At 40.3% G+C, this 15,153-nt stretch overlaps 1 protein-coding gene across 1 annotated transcript in view; it reads left to right on the forward strand.

Annotated features, from left to right (window-relative positions):
• Positions 1 to 476: 476 nt before the first annotated feature.
• The window catches only part of PLEK (pleckstrin), a 37,591-nt gene continuing 22,914 nt past the window's right edge, over positions 477 to 15,153 (forward strand). The window contains exon 1 of the mRNA XM_053589009.1: positions 477 to 672. Coding sequence (XP_053444984.1) covers positions 631 to 672 — 42 coding nt within the window. The 5' untranslated portion in view covers positions 477 to 630. The remainder of the gene's footprint in view (positions 673 to 15,153) is intronic.

A 15,153-nucleotide genomic window follows, 5' to 3' on the forward strand; every position in this document is an offset into this window, starting at 1 on the left:
ATGGGACGCAGTGCTGGCTAATGTAGTCCCTCCCTCATCTTCTGCTTTCACCTCTTACCTGTGGTCCCACCTTGAGCATCTGAGCCCGAGTTTCCTTTTCTCTAAGATAAAGGACAATTATATCCTTTCCCTATGAGTTTCTTGTGATGATTTAATTTAAATTAGGTAGGCTGAAAAACACCAGGTTCAGTGCCTGGCATCGAAAGAAAAGAAATAGGCATTCATTTCGTTATGCTAACCACATGGTTCTAAATTTCTTGGCATTTTTATTAGTCACTTCCCAGATCTCAAGAATAATCCCTAATAGGATAATTTCCATCAATAAGGTTTTCTTGTTCATTTTCCTCTCCCTTTCATCATTTTTTTTTCTCTTTAGGTAAATATTCAACCCAACTGTGGTTTTAGTAAGTCTCCAACATTAGCAAAGAATGGTTTGTTTAGCTCTGCAGTTCCTTATTCTGATCATGCACCCCAGTGAGGGGAAGAGGATGTGATCATGAGATCACAGCAGAGGGGAAATTGTGAAAGAGACCCGCTGTAGAAAAGTCAGCCTGCAAGCACCCCGGCTCTCAGAGGAGGCTGAGTGGCTGAGACAACTTGTCTGAGAGTGGACCTGCCTGTCCATCCGACATGGAACCAAAGAAGATCAGGGAGGGCTACCTTGTGAAGAGGGTGAGTAGAAGTGCCCCTTGCAAGGCTGTATGTAACTGGAGATGGGCCGGGGAGGATTGTCGTTCAGCTTTTTGCTCCACCTGTTCATTTTAGGAATGTTTCATGTTGAACCTATTGGGTTGAAATTGGAGAGGACATAAGCACATGGAATGTGCAACTCGGGGGCAGCACGTATTTCAGTAGAGGGTATTTAAGAAACTGCAGGTGAGGGCCGCGCCTATGGCTCAGTGGGTAAGGCACCAGTCCCATATACTGAGGGTGGCGGGTTCAAACCTGGCCCCGGCTAAACCGCAACAACAAAACAAAATAGCCGGGTGTTGTGGCGGGTGCCTATAGACCCAGCTACTCTGGAGGGAGTAAGAGAATCACCTAAGACCAGGAGTTGGAGGTTGCTGTGAGCTGTGTGACACCATAGCACTCTACTGAGGGTGATAAAGTGAGACTCTGTCTCTAAAAAAAAAAAAAAGAAAGAAACTGCAGGTGAATTAATTCTGTTCAGGTTTCATCACAGTTTGATATGATGAATCTGAGAATTGCAGACTTCAGGGTCTGGAAGGTGGAGGCCTAAGCTAATTCCCTCAGGATTTAGAAGATTCCTTTCAAGGATATTTGAACTCCTCTCCCCGCCACACATACATGTTCTGCTGAAAGACTCAAACTCCTGTGCAATAGAGTTTACTTGGAGAGACTATCATTTGCTTTTTAATTTTCCTTGCCCCTTGTTTTTCCTTTTTTTGAGGAAGGGGAGAAAAAATAAAGTGGTTAAAGATGAGTTGATATAATGATACAATAATTAGAGCTTATTTCTTGGGCCATCTTCTTAGAATTGATGCATTAAAAATCTTATCTTTTTTGGGGTGGCGCCTGTGGCTCAAAGGAGTAGGGCGCTGGCCTCATATGTTGGAGATGGTGGGTTCAAACCCAGCCCTGGCCAAAAACTGAAAAAAAAAAAAAATCTTATCTTTTGTATTGGGCTGAATGAAATCTCTTCACTCATAATTCTTAGTTAATTTATATAACATGCCATCCAGGCAGTACATGCAATATTTAAAAAATTAGGAAATAGAGGCTCCAGTTTACTCAAGCGTGCTTAGTCACACTGGCGTTGCATCAAGAAAATTGAATTTTGCTAGCTCTGTCGGTCTTTTCTCTGATGCTGGGTGTGGGCTGAGTTGTTGTGAAACTCCCCAGAATAGTGAATTCACACTTGGGGCCTGCTGGCATCCTGTGGGCAACACATAGCTACACAAGTGTGCTCACATCAGTGAGCTCAGTGTTTCAGAAGTGACCTGAATTTAGTACATTCCTTTGGATGCCACTTAATGTGACTTTGTTTTGTGCCATTCACTTGGGGTTAACTAGCACACACTGGTACTAATTCCATTTTGTTTTCAAGCTGAAAGACTGAGGTCATCTGGCCTAACTCCCTCATTTGCAGAAGAGGAGATAGACCCATGACTGTGACATAGCTGGGACCAGAAATCCACTCTCTAACTCTTATATGGTACTTACCTGTTGTTCAGTACCCTTATGTTTCCTTAAATATCACTTAAACTAAGTTAGGGTTTATGAAGTATTTTTTTTTTTTTTTTTTTTTTTTTTTCTTTTTTTTTTATTGTTGGGGATTCATTGAGGGTACAATAAGCCAGTTACACTGATTGCAATTGCTAGGTAAAGTCCCTCTTGCAATCATGTCCTGCCCCCATAAAGTGTGACACACACTAAGGCCCCACCCCACTCCCTCCCTCTCTCTTTCTGCTTCCCCCCCCCCATAACCTTAATTGTCATTAATTGTCCTCATATCAAGATTGAGTACATAGGATTCATGCTTCTCCATTCTTGTGATGCTTTACTAAGAATAATGTCTTCCACGTCCATCCAGGTTAATATGAAGGATGTAAAGTCTCCATTTTTTTTAATGGCTGAATAGTATTCCATGGTATACATATACCACAGCTTGTTAATCCATTCCTGGGTTGGTGGGCATTTAGGCTGTTTCCACATTTTGGCGATTGTAAATTGAGCTGCAATAAACAGTCTAGTACAAGTGTCCTTATGATAAAAGGATTTTTTTCCTTCTGGGTAGATGCCCAGTAATGGGATTGCAGGATCGAATGGGAGGTCTAGGTTGAGTGCTTTGAGGTTTCTCCATACTTCCTTCCAGAAAGGTTGTACTAGTTTGCAGTCCCACCAGCAGTGTAAAAGTGTTCCCTTCTCTCCACATCCACGCCAGCATCTGCAGTTTTGAGATTTTGTGATGTGGGCCATTCTCTCTGGGGTTAGATGATATCTCAGGGTTGTTTTGATTTGCATTTCTCTAATATATAGAGATGATGAACATTTTTTCATGTGTTTGTTAGCCATTCGTCTGTCGTCTTTAGAGAAAGTTCTATTCATGTCTCTTGCCCATTGATATAAGGGATTGTTGGCTTTTTTCATGTGGATTAATTTGAGTTCTCTATAGATCCTGGTTATCAAGCTTTTGTCTGATTGAAAATATGCAAATATCCTTTCCCATTGTGTGGGTTGTCTCTTTGCTTTGGTTATCGTCACCTTAGCTGTACAGAAGCTTTTCAGTTTAATGAAGTCCCATTTGTTTATTTTTGTTGTTGTTGCAATTGCCATGGCAGTCTTCTTCATGAAGTCTTTCCCCAGGCCAATATCTTCCAGTGTTTTTCCTATGCTTTCTTTGAGGATTTTTATTGTTTCGTGCCTTAAATTTAAGTCCTTTATCCATCTTGAATCAATTTTTGTGAGTGGGGAAAGGTGTGGGTCCAGTTTTAGTCTTTTACATGCAGACATCCAATTCTCCCAACACCATTTATTGAATAGGGAGTCTTTCCCCCAAGGTAAGTTCTTGTTTGGTTTATCGAAGATTAGGTGGTTGTAAGATGTTAGTTTCATTTCTTGGTGTTCAATTCGATTCCAAGTGTCTATGTCTCTGTTTTTGTGCCAGTACCATGCTGTCTTGAGCACTATGGCTTTGTAGTACAGACTAAAATCTGGTATGCTGATGCCCCCAGCTTTATTTTTGTTACTAAGAACTGCCTTAGCTATACGGGGTTTTTTCCGGTTCCATACAAAACGCAGAATCATTTTTTCCAAATCTTGAAAGTACGATGTAGGTACTTTGATAGGAATGGCATTGAATAGGTAGATTGCTTTGGGAAGTATAGACATTTTAACAATGTTGATTCTTCCGATCCATGAGCATGGTATGTTCTTCCATTTGTTAATATCCTCTGCTATTTCCTTTCTGAGGAGTTCATAGTTTTCTTTATAAAGGTCCTTCACCTCCTTCGTTAGGTATATTCCTAGGTATTTCATTTTCTTTGAAACTATGGTGAAGGGAGTTGTGTCCTTAATTAGCTTCTCCTCTTGACTGTTATTGGTGTATACAAAGGCTACTGACTTGTGGACATTGATTTTATATCCTGAAACGTTACTGTATTTTTTGATGACTTCTAGGAGTCTTGTGGTTGAGTCTTTGGGGTTCTCTAAGTATAAGATCATGTCGTCAGCAAAGAGGGAGAGTTTGACCTCCTCTGCTCCCATTTGGATTCCCTTTATTTCCTTGTCTTGCCTAATTGTATTGGCTAGAACTTCCAGCACTATGTTGAATAGTAAAGGTGACAGAGGACAACCTTGTCTGGTTCCAGTTCTAAGAGGAAAAGCTTTCAGTTTTACTCCATTCAGTAAAATATTGGCTGTGGGTTTGTCATAGATAGCTTCAATCAGTTTTAGAAATGTGCCACCTATGCCTATACTCTTCAGTGTTCTAATTAGAAAAGGATGCTGGATTTTATCAAATGCTTTTTCTGCATCTATTGAGAGGATCATGTGATCTTTATTTTTGCCTCTGTTAATATGGTGGATAACGTTTATGGACTTGCGTATGTTGAACCAGCCTTGCATCCCTGGGATGAAGCCTGCTTGATCATGATGAATGACTTTTTTGATGATAAGCTGTAATCTATTGGCTAGGATTTTGTTGAGAATTTTTCCATCTATATTCATGAGTGAGATTGGTCTGAAATTCTCCTTTTTGTTTGTGTCTTTTCCTGGTTTTGGTATCAGGGTGATGTTTGCTTCATAGAATGTGTTGGGGAAGATTCCTTCTTCCTCAATTTTTTGGAATAATTTCTGCAGTACAGGAATAAGCTCTTCCTTGAAGGTTTGATAGAATTCTGGAGTGAAGCCATCTGGACCAGGGCATTTTTTAGTTGGAAGCTTTTTTATTGTTTCTTTGATCTCAGTGCTTGAAATTGGTCTGTTCAGGAGGTCTATTTCTTCCTGGCCAAGTCTAGGGAGAGGGTGTGATTCCAAATATTGATCCATTTCCTTCACATTGTCAAATTTCTGGGCATACAGTTTCTGGTAGTATTCAGAGATGATCTCTTGTATCTCTGTGGGATCAGTTGTTATTTCCCCTTTATCATTTCTGATTGAGGTTACTAGAGATTTTACTTTTCTATTTCTAGTTAGTCTGGCCAATGGTTTATCTATTTTATTTATTTTTTCAAAAAACCAACTCCTTGTTTCATTAATTTTCTGAATGATTCTTTTGTTTTCAATTTCATTGATCTCTGATTTGATTTTGGAGATTTCTTTTCTTCTACTGAGTTTAGGCTTAGATTGTTCTTCTTTTTCCAATTCCATAAGGTCTCTTGTGAGATTGTTGATGTGCTCTCTGTCTGTTTTTCGAATGTAGGCATCTAAAGCGATGAATTTTCCTCTCAAAACTGCTTTTGCAGTATCCCACAGGTTTTGGTAGCTTGTGTCTTCATTGTTGTTATGCTTAAGGAAGTTAGTGATTTCCTGTTTGATTTCTTCCTGCACCCATCTGTTATTCAACAGAAGATTGTTTAATTTCCATGCCTTTGGATGGGGTCGAGCATTTTTGTTAGAGTTGAGTTCCACCTTTAGTGCCTTATGGTCTGAAAAGATACAAGGTAAAATTTCAATTCTTTTGATTCTGTTGATATTTGTTTTGTGTCCCAGGATATGATCAATTTTGGAGAATGTTCCATGGGGTGATGAGAAGAATGTATATTCTTTATCTTTGGGGTGGAGTGTTCTATATGCGTCTATCAAGCATAATTGTTCTAGGGTCTCATTTAAATCTCTTATATCTTTGTTTAATTTCTGTTTAGAGGATCTGTCCAGCTCTGTAAGAGGTGTGTTAAAGTCCCCTGTTATGATGGTGTTATCAGATATCATATTGCTCAGACTGAGTAAGGTCTGTTTCAAGAATCTGGGAGCATTTAAATTTGGTGCATAGATATTTAGAATTGAAATGTCTTCTTGTTGTAGTTTTCCCTTGACCAATATAAAGTGACCATCTTTGTCTTTTTTGACTTTAGTTGCTTTAAATCCACATGTATCTGAAAATAAGATTGCAACTCCTCTTTTCTTCTGAATTCCATTTGCCTGAAAAATTGTCTTCCAACCCTTGACTCGGAGCTTTAATTTGTCTTTTGAAGCCAGGTGTGTTTCTTGCAGACAGCAAATGGATGGCTTGTGTTTTTTAATCCAGTCAGCCAATCTATGTCTCTTCAGTGGGGAATTCAAGCCATTAACATTTATGGAGATAATTGATAAGTGTGGTAGTATTCTATTCGTCTTATTTGGTGAGAGTCCATTGCTTAGTTTTATCTTTTGCATCAGTGTGGAGGTTAGGTTCTGTCCTTTGATTTCTGAGTTCTTACTTTGCTGCTGATCCATTGTGGTGGTCAGTGTGCAGAACAGGTTGAAGTATTCCCTGTAGAGCTGGTCTTGTTGTGGTGAATTTCCTCAATGTTTGTATATCCGTAAATGATTTGATTTCTCCATCAATTTTGAAGCTTAGCTTAGCAGGGTACAGAATTCTGGGCTGAAAATTGTTCTGTTTAAGTAGATTAAAGGTAGATGACCATTGTCTTCTTGCTTGGAAAGTTTCATTAGAGAAGTCTGAGGTCACTCTGATGGATTTGCCCCTGTAGGTCAACTGGCGCTTACTCCTGGCAGCTTGCAGAATCTTTTCTTTTGTCTTGACTTTGGACAGGTTCATCACAATGTGTCTTGGAGAAGCTCGGTTAGAGTTGAGGCGACCTGGGGTCCGATAGCCCTCTGAAAGCAGTGTGTCAGAATCTTTGGTGATGTTTGGGAAATTTTCTTTTATAATATTCTCAAGTATGGCTTCCATTCCTCTGGGGCATTCTTCTTCCCCTTCTGGAATTCCTATAACTCGTATGTTGGAACGTTTCATAAAGTCCCATAATTCTGACAGTGAACGTTCTGCTTTCTCTCTCTTCTTTTCTGCCTCTTTTACTATCTGAGTTATCTCAAAAACTTTGTCTTCTACCTCTGAAATTCTTTCTTCTGCATGGTCTAACCTGTTGCTGATACTTTCCATTGCATCTTTAAGTTCCCTGATTGACTGTTTCATTTCCTTCAGCTCTGCTATATCCTTTTTATGTTCTTCATATCGTTCATCTCTGATTTGATTCTGTTTTTGGATTTCCTTTTGGTTATTTTCCACTTTATTAGCAGTTTCCTTCATTGTTTCCATCATTTCTTTCATTGTTTTCAACATGTGTATTCTAAATTCCCTTTCTGTCATTCCTAACATTTCTGTATAGGTGGAATCCTCTGCAGTAGCTACCTCATGGTCCCTTGGCGGGGTTGTTCTGGACTGGTTCTTCATGTTGCCTGGAGTTTTCTGCTGATTCTTCCTCATGAGTGATTTCTTTTATCTGTTTCCTTGCCCTAATTTTCCTTTCACTTCCTCTTGCTCTTTAAGTTCTTGTGCCTGTGGACTAAGGGTTACAGGACCAGAAAGGTGAGAAGGTTGAAGAGCAAAAAAGGGATGAAAGAAAGGATGACCGAGTGATAAGAAAAAAAAGAAAGATAGAGAAAGGAGAGGGGGTAGGGATAAGGAATATTGACAAAAAGAAGAGAGGCACAGAAAGAGGGAGACAGGGCAATATAGGTGTACAGTAGGGTACTTTGACACAACCTTAAAAAACCCCACCTTCTGGGGGTTGGGTGCCCAGTTGGGTGGTTCCCTTGAGGTCAGCAGCTCTTTGCTAACCTGGTCAGACACAGTACCCCACCTCCACCAAGTAGAGAGGAAAGACAAAAATGCTATAAATCAAACCAAAACAAGCAAACGGAAAACTTTATGGCGATAAAATTGGGTGAAAAACCAAGTGATAGCGGTAGAAACACTAGCAAAAATGAAGTTGTAGTTATTAAAAAAGGCAGCAATGGGAAATTATAATTAAACTAGAAAAATTGAGAAAGAAAAAGGGATCTGTATGGAAAAGATTGAAATTAAGAAACAAAAGAACATCAACAACGTCAAAATAAACAAACAAAAAAACCCAACCAAACAAAAAAAAAAGAAAAAAAAATACACAACCAAAAACAAAGCAGTTTGTATATGTTGTTGAATATTGTCTGGGCAACACGTGGTCTTTTGGGGTATGAGATGTTAGTCACAGTTCTGATAGGACTGGAGGCTGCTGATTTCTCAAACCCCAGCAGGTAGACACCCTAAATCTCTCTTCAGCCCACTTAAAAGGCACTTTGAACTTGTAAACTTGCTGAGCAGAAGCTTTCCCAGCTTTCTCGCTGGAATCACTGCTGAAGTGGCTATCCACTTACTCAGTGTGCCAAAACAGGTCTCACTCTGCCCCTGAGGGTTAGGGCTGCAAGGCGGCTCAGACCCCACCCTTAGGCTACTTGGTTGCTGGGTTACCAGCTCCCACCCGTTTCTAGCTCTGCTACCCTGAGGGCGGAGCTTGCCGGGGCAGATCGCTGACAATGGATCCGTGTGACCCACCGCCAAACACTATTAGCTCCGTCTGGCTCAGCGGCTCAGACTGGGGCCCTAGACAACGGCCAAAGTTCTCCGCACTCCCACTCAGGCCTTCCCCAAGGCAGTTCAACTCAGTGCCAAGTCCATGGACATCAAAAGAGTTCACAGGTAAGGCCTTTCTGGTTTGCAGTCTCGCTGCTACTGAACTTACAGTTGTGGGCGGGTTTAGACGGGTTGAACACACGCGACCACTTGCCGGTTTTCCACTGTTTTAGTCCTCCTCTTGGGGTCCAGAAGTCTCTCGCTGACTCCCTGTATCCTCATAGGAGTGATGATAGGCAGTTCCCACCAGCCAGAGATGCCTGGAGTCCTATCTCCCCAGACTCACGGTGCCCAGATCCAGCTTAATATTTTCAATGCAATTGTTCTTGCACCCAGCCCTCCCCTTTTATAACCTCACAACTGTCTCCTTTATAAAAAAAAAAAGCGGGTTTATGAAGTATTATGGTGGTGAGAGTTATGAGTTGGCACTGGAGAATAAATGAATACTCAGTGGATAATCTCTCCAACTTGACACACTTTGAAACATCCCTTTGAAAAGGCACATATGTGTATGGAGATGCATGTAGATTGCTTGCAATAGGTACCAATATGCTCTCCAAGAACCAATAATAATTAATATTGATTTATTTATTTCTTGATCACTTGGGCTAGTATCGTAAGAAGCAAGGAAATGGATTATTTCTGCAAGATGTTTTTGTTTTAAAAAATTCTTTTTAAATTAAAAACATCTTGCAATGAATATTGCTGTTATAAAGGTTGTATCCCCATATTTTAAATGTCCAGAATTATAAAGATATGAAGACTAAATCTCTAATAAGTAAGGCTCTCTCACTATTAAATGGGGAAGATGGATTCAGGATTGTAAGGCACATTGGACTTACATTAATAAATAGTTTTCAATAAGTGAAAGTAAAAGTATCTGGAAGAAAATGTAGTGAAATTTCATGTGATAGTTCTACAATTTATATCTTCCTTAATTTTCGTGCTTATAATTGATATCTTCCATAATTTTTGCATTTTTCTCTGGAGACTTTTGAATCTTCTCTAATGTAATGCATTAACATTCTCAAATTTGGCATCTTTAAGAAATGTGTAATTCGGAAATACTCCCTTTGTCAGATGCAGAACTAAACCTGAAACCAGACTTCCCCAATAAGGTATTAAAGTTCTTAATTTCTTTAGACATTAAGTTTCTTACAATTATCCCATGTGTAGGTTAAAAAACCATACGTGTCTAGCACAAAGCAGGTGCTACATAAGCTACAAAAGACACCGATTCTTGCATCAACATATACTTCAGTGAACCGTGGATCTTCTTCTAGATGCTGACGGGGACACGTGTTGGTTATTGGGTTGCCAAATTAATCATGAAGAAAGAGCCATGAAAATCTTTCTCTGACAAGACTTAGGAGTCTTGGCTGTGGTCATTGATATTAAAGCACGACAAGCAATAATAGATGAATCTTTCCTCCTCTTACACTGCTTTAGATAACTGGGCTGTGTTAAAGAACAACTTTCTCCTATGTCTTGTTTTATGAAATACTTTTATTGGAGATAGATATTTTCAGAAGAAAAAATACAACATTGGGAAATGCTGGTGCAGTTTTTTTTTTTTTTTTAGAGACAGAGTTTCACTTTAAGGCCCTCGGTAGAGTGCAATGGCATCATACAGCTCACAGCAACCTCCAACTCCTGGGCTTAAGCGATTCTCTTGCCTCAGCTTCCCGAGTAGCTGGGACTACAGGCGCCTGCAACAACGCCCGGCTATTTTTTGGTTGCAGTTCAGCCGGGGCCGGGTGAGCCACAGGTGCCGACTGAGCACCTACCGACTGAGCCTACCGACTCACCTACTCACCTACCGACTGAGCCACAGGTGCCGCCCTGTTTTTGTTTTTTTGAGACAGAGTCTCAAGCTGTCACCTTGGGTAGAGTGCCGTGGCATCATAGCTCAAAGCAACCTCCAACTCTTGGGATCAAGTGATTTGCTTGCTTCAGTTTTTCTATTTTTAGTAGAGATGGGGTCTCGCTTTTTGCTTAGGCTGGTACTTGTGCAGTTTTGTCAAGTCAGAAATCTTGGGGTCAGCAGTCAATGGCACTAACTGTAAAATGCTTCTGGTTTTTTTCGTGCAAGATTAATTGTCCATTTCACAACTCAGATTTCCCTTTTTCCTCCTGACAAGATCTTTAAATGAAGATGATGGTTAAAAGGGGGAAGGGGAAATTACATGATTCTGTCATTTTCCAGCTTTGTCATTCCAAATACCACCAAGGTTTTCCTGCCTCAGTCTTGCCAGTTTTAATTCACAAGAAAGCACTTGGAGCCAAGCACAGAGCAGCCAGCTGCTGTGCAGATAGGAGCACACTTAGTCTTGACTGCCCTGTGCGATCCTCACCCTACAGGCTCAGAGAGAGTAAGTGACTTCCCACAAACTGCGGGTGAGAGGGCGACTTGGGATTCAAACCCAGGTCTGCCTAACAGCATAGCCCACTCACTGTCTCCTTTATCCCAGGTGACATTCAGAAAGGCAAGTTTGCCTAAGCCAGCAAAAGAGAACTCAGATGAACTCCCCAGTGTCAGAGTCGGGCCTGGACCAACTGTATTATGGGCAAAACTTGGGTTCAGTAACCTCAGCCTCCCTTTTTCTCTGATTAGGGTGTGACTTTCTGGGCAATAAACATACTTGGAAGGTCCTTGAACACATACTACTGAATTGGATATGTTTATCACCATGGTTTAAGAAAAGATAGAGGAGCAGGGTGGCGCCTGTGGCTCAGTCGGTAAGGCGCTGGCCCCATATACCGAGGGTGACGGGTTCAAACCCGGCCCCGGCCAAACTGCAACCAAAAAAAAAAAATAGGCGGGCGTTGTGGCGGGTGCCTGTAGTCCCAGCTACTCGGGAGGCTGAGGCAAGAGAATCGCTTAAGCCCAGGAGTTGGAGGTTGCTGTGAGCTGTATGAGGCCACGGCACTCTACCGAGGGCCATAAAGTGAGACTCTGTCTCTACAAAAAAAAAAAAAAAAAGAAAAGATAGAGGAGCAAATTACTTGTCATAAATAACCTTGACTCCTCCAATTCCTTTTTCAAACTAATCTCATTCCAAGAGGTTTCAGGAGCAAACTGTCACTTCCATACCAACCAACCCAGCAGCACTAATTCAAAGAATGGCGTAGGGACTGGAATGTCCTGTGAGGCTGGGAGAAAGCACAGGAACGGAGGTGGTGGAAAGAGGACAAGTAGCTAGAGAAAAGGACTGCAGAAAGCTGTGGTAGAGGGGGGAAAGCCTGGGGCTAAAGTGGGAGTGGAGAGGCTGCTGTCCTGGCCCAGGAGTATTTCCTGCAGCTACTTTATCTCCAGGACAGGATGAAATAATCCCCAGCGATTTACACCCATCAAAGCATCATCACCATCATAATAGCTGTATATGTGGTGTTTACACTGCAGCGAGTTGGTTGTGAGCATTGAATGCAGTTATATAACATACTTATAATGACCCTACAAAATGGGTACAATTATTATCTTTACCAATGAGGAAATTGAGGTACAAAGAGGCTGAGGGCCTTGTTCAAGGTCACACAGATAGTAAGTGGCAAAAGTAATTTGAAACTCAGCAGTCTGGCCCCAGCATCACACATGTAGCCACAATCCATGTGGCCCTCATGGGCTCCTATCACAGTGACTTCCTCTTCCAAAGCACTGTTGCTGTGATGGGTGGTACCCAGGAAAACCTCAGACCAGAATGACCCCTCAGTGTTACCTACAAAACTGTGCTCTTGCCTGTCCATATGGTTAGCATTTCTCTACTACCTGCTACATGCCAGCTGCCATGCTAAGCCCTGTTAAGTACATGATCTCATTTAATCTTTATGACAATGGGAAGTGAGTACTTTGTTACCTTCATTTCACAGGTGAGGACACCAATGGTTGGAAAAATTAAGCAACTTGCTTAAGGCCACAGAACCTGGAAGAAGCAAAGTAGAGATTTAAATCTAAATCTAAAACTCCATAAATTATGCTGTTGAGCACTCTGTGCCATTTCTGTGTTGCTTATTTAATATGTTTTTATCGAAAACCTGTCCAACCTGAAAGAGTTTAGTTATATAAGAAATATACCACAGCTGCTGAATAGAGTAGTCCCCTTGCCTTCAATGAGTTACATAGGCACAAAACAACTATTCGTTTGGGATGTTATGCAGATGATTTTATGAATCAGTTTGGAAAACTGGAAGATATGACTTATGATGTAGCAGAAATGTGGGCTTACTGGAATGCAACATCAACTTAAAATAACATGGCCCAGGGGTGTGGGAAAACCGGTAATAATAACTTATAGTTCTGCTTTTGTTGGATACCGTACTTTTGATCATAATGTAATTTTCCTTTGAAGTTCAGTTGTACGTCAGCATGTGAAAAGAGAAGTTCAGGGAAAGAGGAAGTTAAAAGTGATGTCTTCACTTTGTGGAAAGTGTCTGGGAGGGCTCTAAGCACAAATATCCAATTACCCCAACTCTTAGCCCTTGGTGGTGGTGTCTTTCAGGGAAATTGGACATACATAGGAAGGCACATTCCAATTTGTACATTGGTTACACTGACTTGGAGGTCAATCTCTCCCCTGGTAGAGTGTCAACTATTTGAGAGTGGAGGATGGATCTTGTTCATTTTTATACCCCCGACACCCAGACCAACTTTTGAAGCATAGCAGCTGTTGTATCATTATTTGTTGAATAAACATGTCTCAAAGAAAGAAACTTGCCTAAAATAGACTCACAGAGACCAAGGAATTAGGGTTCCATATTGTAGTAACTTTTTAAGTATAAAAATAATCATTTCTGACAGGGTATTAATTTTTAGATTATGTAAAACATGTTTCAAAGATTAATTATTTCTTTTGGCTTGCAAGTGAAGCTCAGTGGTTGATAGGAGCACCCAGAAATAGAAGACTAAATGGAAGTGGAGCAGTAGGCTCTTTGGAATACATGTATAGTATCTTAGTGTCAAATGGATGTTACATATTTAATCAAACTCATCGGTAGCCTGCATTTCTTTTGCTAATATGTTAACAAGCATGCTTGAATATCTCTCTTGTCAGGGAATTCCTTAATTTAGTTTTCTCCTATAGGTTAGGCAGAAAACTGTTTTCCTGAAACTTCTACTTATTGGTACTTCCAAACAATCTAGCTGTTTTACATCTTTGAAGGCATTCTCATCTGCTGAGCCCATCCCTGTATGAGTTAACACCTAGCCATTTCCTTTAACATTTTCCCAGGAGAGCTGATGCGATCTTGGTTCCTTCTTTTGAACAGGCTCTTTGTAATCTGCAGCTTTAAGGATCCCTGAACTCAATGTAGTTCTCCAGGGGCACCTGATAACCACAGAATTACAGACAGAACAGAGAATAATCAATGAGTGCTTGCTTACTACCTACCAGATATTGATTTAAACAATTTATGTGGTTTGTTTTATTCCATTTCCCATAACCCTAAGAAATAGATATCATCATCTCCATATGTCAGATAAAGAATATAAAATTTAAAAACTTCCTCAAGGTCACATGACTGTAAAGTGGCAGAGTTGAGATTTGACCTTGAACCATTCAGCCCCAGAGCCCATGGTCACTTGCTGGCTTTGTTTAAAATTAGAGCTCAGGTCTGTAATCCCAGCTACTGGGGATGCTGCGTTGGGAGGACCTCTTGAGTCCAGAAGTCTGAGACCAGCATGGCCAATGTAGCCAGACCCTGTCTTGAAAAAATAAAACAAAACAAAAAATTTCCTTACCTTAGATCTTATGCTTCAGCCCCCTTGAAAATGCTGACATATAGAGCTCTTTTTTTCCCCACATCTTTAAAAAAATTTTTTAAAAAAATCTTTCAAAATGTTATTAAAGAAAAAACTGTATCTTATTTTAACTTGCACATCTTTGATTGCAGTCAAAGCAATATATTTTTATGTTTATGAGACCTAGGTATTTCTTCTTTGGAGAATTGCCTATTTATATTGTTTGCCTATTTAAAAAATTGCATATTTCTTATTGATTCTAAAGAGTTTAAAAAATATATTAAGGATACTAACTTTTAATAATGTAACAACATATTATAATTATCTATGCATTTTCAGTTATAATTTACTTTAAATGTACAGAAGTTCATTTTTTTTAATATGGCCAAATATCTCATTCCTTCTTTTGGTGTCATGCAATGTCAGACTGTATGTGCTAAATCATGCCAGTCCCATGACGATGACCAGCTGCTGGGAAACCTTAAATCTGACTCATCATCTAAAACCTACCTATTGTGGACAAGTAATTATATACGTTTTGGTGTATAATGGGAGAAATTAGACATATACTATACATAAATATACACACATACATATATATCGTATGGAGACATATCTCTTTATACAGCATATGGATATCTAAGGTCAGACATTTTAGTTGGTGAACTCATCCTAGAAAAAGTGCTAAATACCTCACTACTGAATATCACTGTGGTCACTTTCAAAGTACTCCCTGGGGAAGTTGTGCACTGACCCTGGTGCCCAGTCTACCCCACAAAGCACTGGTCAGGTACACTAGGCCAGTCACTTAACTAGGCCGCTACATTTTGACCTGTATGATGAA

Source organism: Nycticebus coucang, chromosome 4 (genome assembly GCF_027406575.1).
Source record: "Nycticebus coucang isolate mNycCou1 chromosome 4, mNycCou1.pri, whole genome shotgun sequence".
Taxonomy (NCBI): domain Eukaryota; kingdom Metazoa; phylum Chordata; class Mammalia; order Primates; family Lorisidae; genus Nycticebus; species Nycticebus coucang.